Source organism: Falco biarmicus, chromosome 3 (genome assembly GCF_023638135.1).
Source record: "Falco biarmicus isolate bFalBia1 chromosome 3, bFalBia1.pri, whole genome shotgun sequence".
Lineage (NCBI taxonomy): Eukaryota > Metazoa > Chordata > Aves > Falconiformes > Falconidae > Falco > Falco biarmicus.
Window position 1 is genome coordinate 96,337,389 of NC_079290.1, and position 16,954 is coordinate 96,354,342.

A 16,954-nucleotide genomic window follows, 5' to 3' on the forward strand; every position below is an offset into this window, starting at 1 on the left:
CTGAATATCATACGACAGCAGCAAACGGCTGGTCTGGAGGAAGCCCTGAGCTGTGTGTGAGTACGTCCAGTTGTAAGGACAATACATGAAGATGCTTCAGCGCTGGCAGGGGCTGGTGAGGAAGGAGTAGGCAGGGTGGCTGGAGGTGAGGTCCCAGAGGCACATTCCTTGAGCTGTGTGGCGAAGGGACAGTGGTGTTTGGGGAGGCTGGGTTTTAAACATGGGTTGGAAATAAGGACAGGGTTTTAAAGGAGAAAGACAGAGTATCGAGTGAACTCCCCCACCACATCCCAGAAGAAAAATCTCTTGTGAATTTATTGAGAGGCTGATATTTACACATTTGGCAGTCGATATCCTCTCTTTAGCAGACAAACACTGCCTGCCATTTTACAGTTAATAAAAATGTGCCTCTGTCGATTCTCATTCTTTTGAGTGATCTGGGAAAGTGCTTGCATAGTGAAGTGGCACTGCTGCTGATTTGATGGAGTTGTCCATGGAGGTGAAGATGAAGATGCAAATGAAAATGCAAAGGATTTTGGAATGACATTAGGTTGCTGTGCAACCATATAATAAAATGACAAATGAAATTCAGTGCGGATAAATGCCAAGTGATGTCCACGGGAGAAATATTCTAACTTTTCATTTAAATTGAGTTGCTTGTTAACACTCGGGCATGAGATCTGGGGGTCATATATTTGTGTGGAGAAGTCAACTGTATACTCATTAGCTGTCAAAAAGCAAATAAAACATTAGGAATGTTTATGACAGTGTAGAGAAAAACATATCTGTCAGAGTAGCATCTGTGGTGTGCCTTCATCCTGAACAGTGGGATCGATTCTGGCATCTTTCTCTTAATTCTCTTTCCTTTCTTCACTTCCACCTCCAAAGAGGATAAAATAGTACTGCAAAAGCTTCAAGGGTTATAAATCTGTTGAACAGCTTTTGTATAAGGAACGACAAAGTAGATGAGGCCCTGCAGTCTGAAGGAGAGAGATGTGAGAAGCTCACACAGATTCAAAGCACCCATGGTGAAACTAACGTAGGGATAGGTCCCATTCATGCAGGACCTGTGAGGTTCAAATACAGCTTCTGGGGCTTGTTCCAGAGTGGCTTTAGAGTCTGGGATTTACCATGTGTCCTCTTCTGCTTTGCCCCTGACTCCTGCTCTTGGCTGCTGCTAGAGACAACATGTTGGGCTGGACTTTTGGCTTACTTGTCGGCTTTTTGTTAGTGTCATCAGAAAAATAAAATTTCTTAGCCAGCAGTACCATTTATTGTCCTTCTTAATATCAGGTAATTAAAAGAACATTAGTATCCAAAGTTCTACTAAAGATCTAGCTATTTAAACCAGTTCTGTCAAGACTGAGGATCTTGGTAAAGAGAGAATTTTTAAGGTATATGCTATGTTTAAGACAATCTGCGTTGCTAAGCTTAAAACAATTAATCTGTGTTTAACAAGGTCATTGGTGCTATAGGTTCCTCAATGCTGAATGCTTCTGCTTATATGATTTCTGCCCTATAAACTCCTTAGCGTTTGAGGAACTCCAGAAATAGAAGAAGAAATTACAGAGCAATTTGACCCCTCGGAGAACCTGCAGAAAGCCTTCCTGTCAGATGATGAAACACCAGCTCTTGATGTTGTTCTACCTGCTGAACCAGTTCTGTGCCTTTCTGTGTTGGGCAAGCCCTCTCGGCACCCTTGCAGATGAGGATGAGTGCTTTTGGAGGACCAGAAAGATGGGGGGAAAGTTTTTCCCCTCTCTGGCTGGTGAGTGCCTGGCTCAGCTGTTTGCTGCTTTGCTATAGGATCTGTATTTGAGACAATGCAGGAATTAAGGAAACCTTTTTGGGACCCATGGTTTTTTATTTTTACATATGTTTCTGGTGAGTGGCAAAGTTGGGGGTTTTGGGGTTTGGGTTCTTTTTTTAAATGCTCACAGGTTTTCACTGGCATTTATGTAATTTCTATATCAGGCTTAAAAAAAAAATGAATAAATGAAAGCCACACTTTTTTTCCAGTTTGGAGGCATCAGGTCAAAGGGCAGTAAACCTACCAGGGGGAGGGATCCTGTCTCAGTGCAGAAGGTATGGAGGTGCTCATAGCAGCAGCTTGGAGAAGGTGATGAACTAGAGCGACTCGTAGCTTTAATATTTTGTTTTAACTTTTAGACTCAATATTGGATTAGGTGTAGAAAATAAAAACCCAGAAAGTCGAAATTAAGCATGGAGCAGTGAATGCCCTAGAGGCTGTTAAATAATTATTGAGCAGATTTTAGTGATAAAAATCACCCTGTCCTAGGTACACAGCTAGAATTTGGCAGTGGGGCAGCACAATGCTTTAGCATCAGCATAGCAATGGTGTAATTGTTGTGCTAGATGGCTGATTAGGAGCTATGCAAATGGAAGTGCAATCAGTACCTCTGTTTGTGCTTTGGTATGGAAGGGAGACAATGTGTAAATGAATTCTCTCTGGTGGCAGAGCTCCTGGCTCTCAGAAATACACATAGGATCTCCTTGCTTGTGGGACAGGTGGAAAGGGGACTAGTTGTGGAAAGTGCCCCCCTTGCACGGTGGCTTACTCAGGGTGAAAAGGTACCAGGCAGGGGCTATTTCTGGAGGTGCTTCACCTGCACTTCTGAATTTTTGTGCTTGGCAGCTGCTGTGCATAACCCCATGGGTGTCTCACTGCTTGCTTTGTCCTTCTGTAAGGTGACAGCCATCCAAAAATCTTCTTCCCTCCACCCCACGCCCTCCTGTGCTCAATTTTTCATGGGTTTAAAAGCCTCATAATAAAAATTAAATTCATGTAAGCAAAAAAAGAAGTTAAAAGCTCTCCAATCATAAATTGATGACACAGGGACCGAGTTTGGGTTCATATGCAAAGTGAATATGAATAAGTGTAATTTATGCTTAGACACCTTGTCAACCTCATCAGGAACCCTTGCCATGTTTAAGTTATACATGTGATGGCAACGATAAAGTTGTTATATATTTATATACAGCCTCTCCATTGACTGTTTTATAGTATATACAGCATAGCAGTTCATTGCTGATACTAATTTAGTCTGCAGATTGTATTTTCAAATATGCAATCCTCTTTTTATCTTAAAGTGAGGAATAGCAAGAGGAGGATTTTTGTCTTCTATTTTCAACAGAGTTATGTAAAGTATCTGTCATAGGTTCTTCATTTTTAAATGCAAATAATTATATATGGCAGGGAGTTGATGAGCATTCAAAGTTGACATTGAAATGAAAATGCATAAAATTTTCCTGAAAAACTGATCAAACAGGTCATTAGTTAAGGTTATAATGACTCGCAGAATATTTTAAGATGTTTTAAATCTCATTTTAGATGTTTGAAAAAGTCGTTGATAGTTTTTAAAATGACAACTGCTCCTGCATCAGCTTGCTTGTTGCTAAGAGTTTTGAATTCACATGATTTTTAAGATGTCTTTTCCTGCCCTCTGTACCAGCAATCTTCAAACCTGGTAGCACCTGGCAAACCAAGATTTAATCTGTTTTGCTTTGCATTTTTGGTAGGCTGGAGACATCCATGCTATCAGTTATCAGGCTCAGTGTTTGGCAACCCACTAAACAGTGATGCTGTGATTCTCTAAGCCCCAAACTGGAAAGAACAAACCACAAAACAAACCGTACACCAAAAAGTGTCAAGTTCCCACACTGTAAAATTACAGAGAAAATGCAGGGACTGTTTTTACTAATCTGATATCTTCCTTTTAATCTCGAGCGTTCCTCATTAAATTAGAAAAGGGAAATGTATGGGGACAGGAGAGTGGTTTCTAATTAAAAGTAGATTTCAATTTGAGGGAAAAGAGTGCCTCATCCTGTGGGTTTCGTGAAATGTCTTTTTGCTGCTGTTTGCCAGCTTTGTACGTGTTCATTTTGGAGCAGGAAGGCAGCGGTAGGAGCTCTGGACCACCACAGGTATCCTCTGGTGCCCAAGTCTGCCAGCCCTCGCACCTCCTGGCTGCAGGGTCCCCCTCCTGCAGCAAGGGTGCTGCCCTCCCTCCTTCCCACAGTGAGCCCAGCGTGCAGCTGGGACCTGCTCCCCCTGCTCTGCTGCTTGGGGTTTGGAGGCTCTCCCGCCGCTCCGCTCTTCCCAAGGGATGGGCAAGAGCCCGCATCCCACCGAGTGCCCTGCCAGCTGCGCCGCGCTCTCAAATAATCTGATGGGCTCCTTGTACAGACAAGACTCTTACTCTTCCCTGCCCCCCCGCCCTCTATTTTTTTAATTAGCTGGTTAAAGGAAGTCTGTGGGATTCATCTCGGTTAACCAAAACATTAGGACTACGGCGTTCTTGTTTTGGGCGGTTGTAAAGAGCCTTTCCTCCTCCTAGTGAAAGGGAGAAGCCAAGCATCACAGCCCCCTTGCAGCGGGGCACGGGCGCTTCTGCATCCCCTCCATCCCTGGGCAGGAGCCACTGCTGCAGGCAGGGTGCCTTGGGATTAAGCACTGCGAGGGAACCTGCCGCCCTGGGAAGCGCTTCCAGGCTTGCATCAGCTTTGTGTGGTGCATCAGTTTCCTGCACCTGCCCTGCTGCACGCGCTGGGTGGGCACGGATGCTTGAAGCATGAGGCTTCCCTCGGGGAAGGCGTGAAACGGCTCAGGCGGGATGTGGAGGTGGGATCGGGTCCCGCTGTCTCAAATCGAAGCCCTTCTTTCCACACTGTGCTGCTTTGCACCACCCGCCTGCTGCTCGGGGTATTTTTATTTGTTTGTTTGGGGGTTTATTTACAGAATAATACCTGCTTTCAGACACACTTTTCATGCAGCAAAATGCAATTCGCTTTGCTCCTGGCACGTTTGGCTGGTGGGTTTCTGTAGGCAGGAGATGGAGATCACACAGGGGCTCAGCCTCTTTTCACTTGCTCTCTGAATTTAAAGTAGCAATGGAAAACAAAGTGTTTTGAACTTTCATCAGTGATTTTCTCAAGCTGTGGCTCCCCCCCACCAAAAAAAATGAAAACCCACCTACAATTCTGTTTTCGCTAATACTGCCTGATGCATATGGAGCGATTACATTAGTGCACTTCAGCTGAAGAATATTTTGTCTCTGCTAGTGATCTAGATGATCAACCCAAGAAAAAATAATTAAAGGGATATCTTTCTTTGTGTCCATTGACAAAACACGCAGTGATTTTTAAAATTGCTTTTCAAATGTCTTCTGATGCAGTAAGGTAAGAGAGGGTGCATTTTTTGAGAAAGCAAGAAGAAAAACTGTTGCCATCTGAAGCTGTTTTGCAGGAGGTATTTTTAGGATGACTCAGGCATAAGGCCTGAGAATTGTTCTCTTTAACTGAAGGGGAAAAAAATGCTGACATTTTCCTTCCAGCTGTTTTGGTTAAATATCTAAATATGTAACAGTAGCCTTTCAGGCAAGCAACGAACTCATATTTTTTAAAGTTTTGAAGAAGTACCCTGTTCTTAGCATCTAGTATGGTATAAATCTGCTAATTTTCCACTTCTCCATAAACAGAGGACTTAAGATTAAAAAAAAAACCAACAAAACAACAAAGCGCTTTTTATTGTTTTAGAGCAGAAGTTTTGCATCTTCAACAAGAAGCCAAAAAAATCCCCTTTTTACAGTGATACAGACCCAGGCAAATATGTACAATGAAAAATATTTGTGTTTGGCCATTTTGTATAAGCTTAATGAATGCTTCTCACCCACCACTCCCATGTGAGCTTTCCTGGTGGCTTAGAAGCAGCCTGCCTCGGTGACCGCTTCTTCATTCTTCTGTGTGTGTGTTGTCGGTACAGAGTGACTTGTTCAGCAGAGTGAAGTCATCTCATTACACTGGCAGGGGGACTCTCGTGAGCAAAAAAGAGATGAAAGAAACAAAACAAACCCCACAAACCCACAAATGGAAGATGTCTTTTTGCTCCAGCTTAAATGGCTGTCAGAAGTTACGGGGTTTATATTTTGCAGACCTCACATTTTTTCAGTATTTCTGCTTTCCTTGCTGAAATTCCTAAACCTTTATTTTTTCTTCCTTAACTGACCATCTACATAAGGCTGTGTAAGATTTTGTTGGAAATTCCTAATGCCTTTCAAATACATGTAAACATGTTCAAGTTTGTGTATGCTGATGTGCTGATATCTTTAAAAAAAAAGTAACGATCTTTATAAACTACATCTTATTCCTGGTATAATTAAAATCTGTGAGGTTTTATCTCTTAGTGAAGATAAAAAATAGAGAATGTTAAGCTGTTGAAAAATCTGGCTTATTTTTTCATTTAAAAACCCACCACAGTGCCACTGTATCTCACTCAGACTGTTGGTATCCATTTAATGATCTATCACAGCAGGAGGTGTGTAAAACAAGAAGCATATTTTACTGCGTGCCAATCTCCTTCTTCGCATTCCTAAAAAGCACAGTTACATTATATATTTAATACACTGAGGAATTTAATGATATTTCCGCACAGCAGATACCTGCTGAGAGAGCTGTGTTGGACAATAATGTGGAAAGGTTTAATACTGGAGTAATAAAAGCCATTGCACCCATGTTTCATTTTATTTTACACACATGCATATGTATATATGTGTGTGTGTGTACATATATATATTTTTATATATCTAAGTATAGATATATATAAACCTATTATATGATGTTACCCGTGCTTTGCGTTTTTGTGGTATGACCTGCCTGGCTCAGTGGCTTGTTGCACTGCTCTTGTATGGAACCTCCTCTCTGGACAGTGGCACATATGATGCTTTCCTCTTTTATTGCTTCTCTGCTTTTTCCCCTCTAGTAAGCATTGGGTGAGAAGTGTCCCATCTTAAATGAGAGTGTGTCTGTCACCATCGTCATTTGCTTCTACATGTGTGCTACTCCAGAAGGATGGCTGATGAAGGTTGGGGACATTAGGACAGGTCAGCGTAGTCAAGATATGTACTGTTCTGTCATTTTGTGGGAAACAGAGGGTGCTGTACCTGCCAGGTATTAGGAATTTCCATTAGTTGAATGACTTTCTCTTATCCTAGCAGGAGTAAATAATGTTTGAGTGATTAAGAAGCGTTTCCTTTGTAAAATTTTTAGATCAGACAGTATCACAGGTTTAAATCTGGAATAATACTGTATCAACTGAGTATTGGATCAGATAATATTATTTGCAATTACTAGCAGACTTTGCAGTTTTCAGTTCTTCCTGGGCTTTGCAGATGATTTTTGTGTAATGTATTTTTGCTTATAATGAGTTTTCAAAGGTGTGTACCATTAGAGAATCTATAATATAATTATGAAAGGATACGGTATGCTGTCTGAAATAATTTGCCTGAAAGTGTTTCACATATGGCTAATTTAATGAGACACAGGAGAAGGAAATGACAGGATTATATAAATTTGATGTTAGCAGCAAGTTATTGCTGATGTACGTGCGGGTTGTCAGAACGAACGGGGAGGAACAGGAGCGTTTCAGTGTCAGGGGTGTACATGGTTCAAACCCTGCTTTTCCCCACCTGCTCTGCAGCCATTTGGGAATAACTCGGTTCCTCCTTGCAGCCTGAGACACAGTGGTCTGTGCGGCGTTTGCCCCTATAGGATCTGTAGCTGTAAACCGCGGCAGGTGGGAAGCAGCTGCCCCGAACGCCGTGTGATGTGTTCAGTGTGCCGCAGTGCAATAGCAAGAGCAGGTAGCTGGGTGATGCGGCTTGTCACGAGGATGGAGTCCTCAGGGAAACATTTAGCAAGCAGACTCGTGTTAATGCCCGTGCCTCATGTACAGCCAGGCTCGGTGCTCTCAGTTTCCAGAACCAACCACTGAAATTTTTTTTAGCAGTTCACAGCGCTTGAAGCTGTTCCTCACCGAGATACCTCCATAGGTACGAAGACATACACACAACAAATGCGACTCACCGGGGAAAACATATCGGGAGCTGCAGGAAGTGTAGGAGACTTTCTGGCTGTGCACCAGGCATATGTTTACCTAGTTATTATTTCTGTTATCTGTGGTTCTTTCTTTGGGATTACAGTCTGACAAAGAAGTGGTTGGGAGTTTCTGTTAGGAACTCTTTTTTAGCATTTAATCATTCTGGCAATCTAACATAGCATGCTTCCAAATACTTAGGTAATTTTTCTTTATAAAATAGGATGATGGTGAATTTAAATGCCTACATTTCTTGTAGCGTTTCTGTGAAATAGGCAGAAAATTCTCTTATTAATACTGAAACTGCGGTTGTCTGTGCTCTTAAGTATAAATTTTGGTGAAAAATCTTTTACATCCTCTCAAGAGAGAAACACCAAATCTTGTACATTAGATATATCTCTAAACAGATGGGAAATTAGTTTGGTAGCCAATCTATGGTCTTCATTGCTTATTCCTTTTTGGTAAACCTTATAGCTCCATTTACATGGCTAATTTATTGATACTTATTTTTTTTCCTGTGTGTTCATGTATTTCAACAGCCACCATGGAACTTTGTAATTTGTTTATTCCCTCACCTTTCCGTGAAGCAGTCATCTGTGGGAAAGCACTATAAGGTTGTTAGATACATGTGCACGTATGTAAAAGATGTTTTGTTTATGTTTCATCTTATTTTTGTTAGAAATTGTTATTACAGCCCTTTCTGTACAAAAATGTATAGGCACGTACAGTATTTCAACTGTAGCTCGAACATCCAGGAAGATGTTCAATATCAAGTCGTCAGTGTTTAAAGTAAGCCTGCATCAGTGGGTCGATACAGAGCTGGTGAAGGGTTTTTCTCGCTTTCAGTTGCTTGCGTCAGTCAGTACAAAAGAAAGTGTGCATGGAACTGCCCTTTCAATCTATATGCATGTCTTGGTGACCTCAGAGGAAGAAGGAAGAAGTTTGGCTTTTACAATTGCAGTGGTGGTCTCCCTCATTGGAGGCTTCATTTGCTCCGGCTCTGGGTGTCTGGCTGGTTAGCATCCTTGTGGGATGTTTTAGTGCAATCTCTGGGACAATGTGCAGGGGAGAAATTATTGAGCTTTAGTGAGAAAGGAGACCTGATACTAGTGTTGAAAGGCAGAAATGAAGAACTGGAGCAAGCTGAAAAAAACCTCAGCCTTAAAGCCCGCAAGAAGGGTTTGTTTCTGCTGAGAAAATAATTGAACAACAATTTCAGACTTCAGCTGTGAACAAATGATCCCAATGTACTTCAGTGGTTCAGCTCATAAATATTAAAGTCATTTAAACCTGCTGATTTAAAAGCCTGTTGAAGAAAGGACCGTTTTCTAGAAACCTTGTGCCGTATAGGAACGCTGAGTGAAAGTCAGACTGAGCAACGGCCTCCATGCTCAGGAAGAAAGAGGTGAGGACTCTGCAGGGCTGGCCTCCTCCTCGTGTGTATGACACCCATGAGGGCTGGTATTTACGTTGTACCAGTAGAGTCAGAGAGGTTTAGGATGAATCCAGTTACGTCCTATTCTTTCAATTTAATGTAATAAAACCTGCCCTGCACCCCACCCCCCAAGAAAAAAAAAAAAAAAAGACAAAAAAAGAAAGGGGAAAGAGAAGAGATAAAAAAAAATAGTAATAAGCTTTTGCAGATATTTTGGAAAACGATTGGTTATATCTCAAACCACGTTCCAAGTTCAGATCTTGGTTGCTGCTTCATATCAACACGACCTGTTACCATCCTGAAGCCACTCAGAGGACTGTTTGCTACCAAAAAGAAATTGGTCTCAGGTCTTTATTCATTCCAGTTGCCCCTTTTCTTGCTTCTTGCTCTGCACGTGCGACTGCACACGCATGTAGAATGAGGTCCCCCTTTCCCATGGGATCTTCTCTGCAACAGCGGCTTTCCTTCCAGCCACCGATGTGTTGGGGGGGCGACAGGTGATCTGCAAAGAACAGGGTGAGAGAAAAGACTCGAGGCCTCTTTTTGCTCCTGCTGCACGTGTAGGTATTTTGGGTAGTCTCATGGAGGAATAAGCATGGGGCTACCGCTCGCCCCCGGCTACTCCCATGTGACAGTATTGGCTCCATCGCCTCACCTAGCAAATCCTGTTTGCTGTTTCTGTCGCTATTTAGTGCCTCATTGTCTTGTTCTAACAGCACTTTTCAAAAATGTATTAAAATACTCTGTAATGCACCATAATACCTATTGCAAAGAATCTCCTGACTGCATAAATTATTACAGATGGTACGAAACCACGGCAGGATTAGCTGTTGACTGCAGATCCAATGCCAGTGCTTTTCTTTCTGCAGTTCTGTGTAATTTAACATGTCAATAGCCTTGCTGGTGAAACATGATAAAATTTTATATGGCTGTATTACTCATAATGTACCGCGTATTTACGTGTGAATGGTATCACTCCTGCGTATTAACAGACAGTTCAAGACAGATTTCAGTAAATGACTTTCCAAGATCTTGCTTTTTTTATATACGTATTTTAATAATGACTTCTCTTTCTTGCAGATAAAATTGAAGAAGCACAAAAACAGCTTAATGGAACAGAAGACCAACAGAGAGGTAATAAACAAACCCGAAAAACGAAATAGAAAAAACAAATGCATTGCGGTTCTAGAGGCTGATCCAAAAGCCTTCCTGCACCAGTGAAAAGACTCGGCTGGGCCAGGCATGGGGTGCAGCCCCAGGCCTGTCTGTCTGCAGATCAGGGGCTGTGTCTGTGACACCCCAGTTTTGCTGGGGCACAAAAGCTTTGTTTTAACCACTTGAGTAGCTGCCTCGCCCTTGATGAGACTGCTGAAGCTGTGGCTTAGGGATGTGCACGTTACTGACTACAGCCTGTGCTAACCGTTGGTTCGTTATACGATTTACCTACTCATTAATAACTGTATTTGGGTTATGGCAAGCAATGTGTGATGGTGTCTAACAGATGCTGAAGGGGGACTGGTCATCACACGTTATTTTAAGATACAGGTGACCTGTGACAGATTAAATCTTTGTGTTAGAGCTTAGAAAGCTGTTGGAGAGTTGTTGTGTTTCGAGGCTGGCGGACTGCGGTGGTACCCGTTCGGGTGTGTGGTAAAGCTCATCTGCGCACCCACAGCGATGCCCAGAGAGACACTGTGGGGGAGCCCAAACAACCCTTTGCTGGGCTACTGCTAGTCACCATGGGCCATGGAAGGTCCATTGCTACAGCCTGGAGGAGCACAGGGGCAGGCAGGAACCCAAATGAAGGACTTGGAAAGGGAGACCCTGATTCCCTGCCCCACATAGCCTCAGCCCCAGTGTCCAGGAGTGAAACCCATCACCATGAGCGATGGGGAGCAGCTCTCCAGGTCGCTTTTTGGGCTAACAGCACTGCTGGCTGGAGGTGTGGGGCACATTGAGGGTTGCAGGGGAAAAGCTTTTGGGGACCGCACAGGACTTATTGTGGAATGTCTAGGAGATGAACCGAAGGCAGAAAAAGTGAGAAATTTCAATGATACATGAAGGAACAAATGTGTGAAGTAAAGGAATAACTGAATAAAAGAGTCTGTCTGCATGCTAGCAGAGGCTGGCCAGGATGCTTGTCTGGCCATGCTCTGCTCCTAACCAGCACAGGGTGTTGCGTCTCCTCATCACACTCCATCTTCAACTGTTTTCCAGTAAGAAGCTCTTTAGTCCCTGTGTGTAAGGGGAGTCTGTGGTGCAGCAACTGGAGCGAGTGTGGATGTGATTGCTAGCAAAGGTCATACCAGATGAACCAGTGAGTAGGTGAAGTGGGCTGGGGGCCAGGATGGGTTTGGAAGTGTCTGAGAGCCACCTCTGCGTGCGAGCGTGGTTGCTGGTGTGTAGGGACAAGGGCACAGGTGGGTGGCTGTAGGCACCAGGGCAGCCCTGGACAGTTCTGGCTGTGTGTGCAATGGTCTGTACCAGCAACTGGAGTGGGGCTGCAGCCCTGGGGGCTCCTATGTCTAGGTGCAGCAGCTGGGAAGACTGGGATGCAGAGGTGGCTACTGCGCAGATTGAGTTTATGAGGCCAGCTGCTGGTGGTGTCCACCTTGGACATGTAAGATACATTCCTATTAATGGAATGTATCCATTAATATACGTTCCATGTATATTAATAATTATTCCTCTGTCCTGCCACTCAGCCAGATCAGGGACCAGGATGAGGTAGTTAGTGTTGGTGTAAGTACTCAGAGCGTCTGTCTGGGATCTCTCTGTCCGGCCATAGAGATGGGTGTGTATGTATGTGGTGTACATGTGTGCTCCATGTGCATGTCCCTGTTGGGAAAACATTTTCAGCCTTGCTACTGGCTGGTCCTGGGGGCATGAAGCATCAGCAGCCACACTTCTCTTGGGCTGCCAGGTTTGGCACGAGATGCGTTCCTCTAATAGTGCCCTGTGTCTTGTTGTGGGTAGTCGTTCACCTCTGGTGGCAGCGAGCTGTCCTTCTGGCCTGTGATACATCTGTGAACAGTGTGTAAATTGTTGATGCTGTGTCCTGGAACCAAAGTTTATTATGTTTCGAAACAATAAACTTCGAAACTTTCTGAAGATGAGAGAACAGAAGAAATACCCAAGCGGATCTCAGCAGGGTCCATCTGGCCCAGCCTTCAGCCTCCAGCACAGGCAATAGGATGTACTGGTTAAGGACAACACATCACTTTCTTTAGTCCATTCCTTTCATGCTGTCCACAGACGTTGGATTAGGGATGTCTGCCTCATCCCATTAGTAACTAGACATTTATGGAGCTGTTGCCTGTGATTCTTTTCGATTAACTGCTGTCTGCATCCAGCATTCTCTGGCAGTGAACTGGAAGTTCATTACCAATCACATAAAAAAGGACCTTATTTTATCTTTTTTTTTTTAATCAATTTCTAATTCTTCTTCAGTTTTCAACGGTTGTGCCCCAGTTCAAGCATTGTGTGATTTGTTAAATAGCAGTTCTGCAGTCACCTTATCCACTGCTTTCATGGTTTTATAAATCCTGGCCATATCTTGTTCAGTTTTCTCTTCTCCAAACTCATGACTGTTTTAGTTTTTCAAGGGAAGATTTGATAGAAACTGTCTTGTACAGGCATGAGGACTGTGATGTTGCTCTACATATTTGTAAAAGGTGGAAGATTAAAAAAATAAGTAGCTAAATGGTCATAGGAGTTCTTCTAATGCTTACAGAGACTTTTCAACAAAGACATTCTACTAAATAGCTTTGATATATTTTTTAGTGGATCGTAGATGAGTGGTGTTGTCATCCAAACATAAAAACCTTGGCATGTAAGGTGTAGTTGTCTGCTCTTGTTGCTGTGGGTCTTGCAGAAGTAGTATTATTTTTTGTGATGGACTTTTCAAGTTAAAGATGAACTAACCGCAGCTTTCAGGCGTTTGTTCTTACATGTGACCCAGTAACATCTTCGCACAAAGGCAGAGAAGTTCTCTAGTGTAAACTAAATGGTGGACTCTGAAAAGGATGGGGTTGCAAAGCTTTACGTCAGCTTTCAGCATCTCAGAATCAAAGAGATCGTTGCTTAATTTTTATCTTCTAACCTAAATCCATATGGCTGGCAATTGAAAAATAAGTTTTTACATAGAAAATTGATACAGAAATAACTGAGGTAATAAGGTTACTCCTTGCTTTACAAATTTAAAATGTCCTCTGCCATTTATTTTTTTTTAGTTTCTTAAATGTCTGAATAGATAGATTTCTTGGTAATATAAAGTAAACAAAATGATTTATTTGAAGCGTTAGAGTCTGAAGGCCATCGAAACAAAGAAAATACACATTTTGACCTAAACAAGTAAACAAAAATGTGCACATATTCATGTAAGTTATTTTAAATCACAATCCAGTGTATACAGATTCACGTGAAGTATGGTTATATATTTTTCCTCTTTGTTCATATATTTTGTCTTTCAGTTCATCTAGATCACTTTGGATTTGTTTATTTCCTATCTGAAAGGAATAGGGAATGTAATTTTGTGGAATTCATCATGTTAACTGCTGCTCTGTCAGTAGCAGAGCTGTCAGTGGCACAGCGTATTTGCAGGGAAGAATTTTTCTTAAGTTTAATCATACTGGGTTTCTGCTGACTACCGTTGTGCACTGATCAGTCACAACTTTGTACATGTGTGGAATTGAAGTTAAATTTAATTGAGTACAAAAAGATATGTAATTAACACCTCATTTTGCCATTAGTTGCCGTAATCCAATTAAGTGCAAATTGGAGTAGGACTCTGTTAAGCACAGAGGAGACATCGTTTTCAAGTTTGCGGACTTTCGTTATTTATATAAAGTTGCAACTGGAAGATCTACTTTTTTATTTTTTGGAGTGATAGTCCACAAATACATCCAGATCATGGATATTTAGGGGGCCTGCCACTTGAGACCAGGAACACGTTTCTTAGGAGCCCTGGTCCCCTTCCCACCCAGTGTGTGAGGTGGATCATTCTTGGGTCGTTCCATTTTCTCTCAGCTGCCCAGTTGCTGCTATGAATTTTCATTAGGAGAAGCTGCACTTTTCTTTGGCTTTGATGGTATGTCCCAAGGCTGTTTTTACAGCCTGGGTGTGCTCCTGCTTGGGGGTTGAGTTTCATCTTCTCACAGATGTGCAGGGTTTCCTGAGTGTGGCAGAGAAGGTCTTGCTCCCAGCAAGCGCTCCAGGTGGTGTTCTTTAATACCTGGAAGGGACGGTGAGCTTGAGCTACAGAAAAATTCTCCTTGAGAAGGCAGCGAAAGCTTTCTCTGATGTGGGACCCAGTGGGTATTGTGGGTTGGAAAGCAGTCAGCCAAATCTTGGCTGCGTTATCTTTGATCTGCTGCTGGCTGTCCTCCTAAGAAAGCCATCCCAAGAAAGTCTCTCTGTCTTCTCCCTTCCAGACTGGTAAACTCAAGTCCTCTCAGATCCTTGTGATTACCACAGAGGCTTCTGATTTGGTCATCCCCAGAACCAGTTCAGCCAGTGAAGGCCAATATGAAGCGCTGTAAGCATTTCTTTTCTTCTTTATCCATTGCAGGAGTTCTCTGCCTACCACACCAGCCTGGGTCCTAGGTACATCAGCTCCACCAACACCATCACTGCAGCCTTTAGGATAACTTGGTGATCTCCATACTTGGCACTAGCAACGCTAAGACTGCCACCTAGATCTCTGTCTCTGCTTCTGAAACTGTTCAGGGAACTGAAGTTGCTGACAAACTCCAGCAACACCAAGATTTGCCATAAAATGGGTGGCAGATCCCCAAAAGAATCATCCTGTGGCCTGATGTATATATTCTGCATGCCCATTGATCCTGGAGTCTCTCTGGCTGTTAGGAGCACTATTCTGGACTCAGCTGCATCGTTTCAGAAAACTGCTTTTTGCCATGTCGCAGCCAGAAGGATCCATGATAAATGGCTAGATCAGGTGGAAGATAGATTTCCTCATTCTAATGCTCAGTCATGGCAATTGCTGGTCCTCAGTATAAGGTGGTCTGGGAACACACAGGAGGTCATCAGCCTCCTTGTAGTTCAGACTTCCAGACCGTCACGGTTGGTTGTCAGGTGTGAATTCATCGCTCTGAATAAGCCGCTGTTCTTGTTTGATCAAGATTTTGGCTTTCTGCAGTCTCATGGTTTAACCCCAGCTGGCAACTCGGCCCCACCGAGCCGCTTGCTCGCTCCCCCCACAGTGGGATGGGGGAGAGAAGTGGAAGAATAAAAGTAAGAAAACTTAGGGGTTGAGATAAAGACCATTTAAATTGCAAAACAAAATTTGCATGGGCAAGCAAAGCAAAACAAGGAATTCACTCACCACTGCCCACGGGCAGGCAGGTGCTCAGCCATCCCCAGGGAAGCAGTGATCCATCATGCGTAACGGCTACTTAGGAAGAGAAATGCCATCACTCCAAACCTCTCTCTGTTCCTTCTTCTTCCCCAGCTTTATATGCTGAGCATGACCATGATGACATATGGTCTGGGACATCCCTTTGCTCAGTTGGGGTCAGCTGTCCCCGCTGTGTTCCCTCCCAGCTTCTTGTGCACGCCCAGCCCGCTTGCTGGTGGGGTGGCGTGAGAAATAGCAAAGGTCTCCATGCTGTGTAAGCGCTGTGCAGCAATAGCAAAACCACCTCTGCATTACCAACAGTTTTCAGCACAAATCCAAACCACAGCCCCATGCTAGCTACTATGAAGAAAATTAAGTCTTATCACGTGCGGGAGGGCGGGAAATGGGTAGACTGTCTGTACCTGTTTCTTCAATGGGTAAAATTATAAACCTTTTACTGCTTGTCACTGCAAGCTGTGTGCAATATAACAAATCCATCCTGAACTCAGGTTTCCAGTCCCTGTAATGGCACGCAGGCACCCGCCAGTTTCCCCTCCCAATCTCTTCCTAGGACTGACAGGGATATCTCTGGCTTCAACAAAAGCCTCTTTCCAACCTAACTTCCCAGGCAGCAGAGGCTTTGTACCACCTGCTGCCTCAACAATTGCAGCTGACTTAACTCAGACAAAGCATGGGAAGATTCACCTCTGCAACACCACCTTTCCTTCTTCGAGGTCTCTGCTCCAGAGCATGGACCATGAGGATCATGTTCTGGTGGCTCTGTTTGTTACAGTACTCCTGGTCTCACCCCCAGAAAAGCCAATGTCAGAAATAGCAGGAAGGAATAAGGTCCCAGTTAAGTTTCAGATAGTGTGTTATGTTGGTCCCCTCCCGTTTACCAATTCTGACAGTGAGTACTCATGTTGGAGTACCCACTTAAGGGGTCTGTCCTTAAACTATGTTAAGGTCTGTTTATTACCTGTTTGAGTCTGTCCTTTGCCTGTCCACCAAGTTCCTATACTTTCTCACTCCATCATTTTCACATTCCTTAAAGAGCTTTTTCAGAGTCTCGCCTGTGGCTGGAGATGTTGCACATGGAATTTGAAGCCAAAGCTGCATGTTCTCTTGTGTCCTCCGTTTCAGGTCCTCAGCATCACTGTTCACTTCTTGGTCTGTGAAGACAGATTTCTAAGTTGCGCTCGCTTCTCCCAGAACTCCAAGCAGTTGTGACAGGTTATCTTGATGATAGATTTCCCTTCCAGACGTACCACAA

General features: G+C 43.4%; 1 protein-coding gene across 6 annotated transcripts in view; it reads left to right on the top strand.

Moving 5' to 3' along the window:
• The window catches only part of HIVEP1 (HIVEP zinc finger 1), a 123,170-nt gene that overhangs the window by 61,594 nt on the left and 44,622 nt on the right, over positions 1-16,954 (top strand). For 5 of the 6 annotated variants that reach the window (XM_056330537.1, XM_056330539.1, XM_056330538.1 and 2 more), the window contains one exon: positions 10,407-10,460. In XM_056330537.1, coding sequence (XP_056186512.1) covers positions 10,407-10,460 — 54 coding nt within the window. Of the gene's footprint in view, positions 1-1,356; positions 1,769-10,406; positions 10,461-16,954 lie in introns of those variants that run through there. The other variant, XM_056330536.1, reaches the window with a different exon arrangement.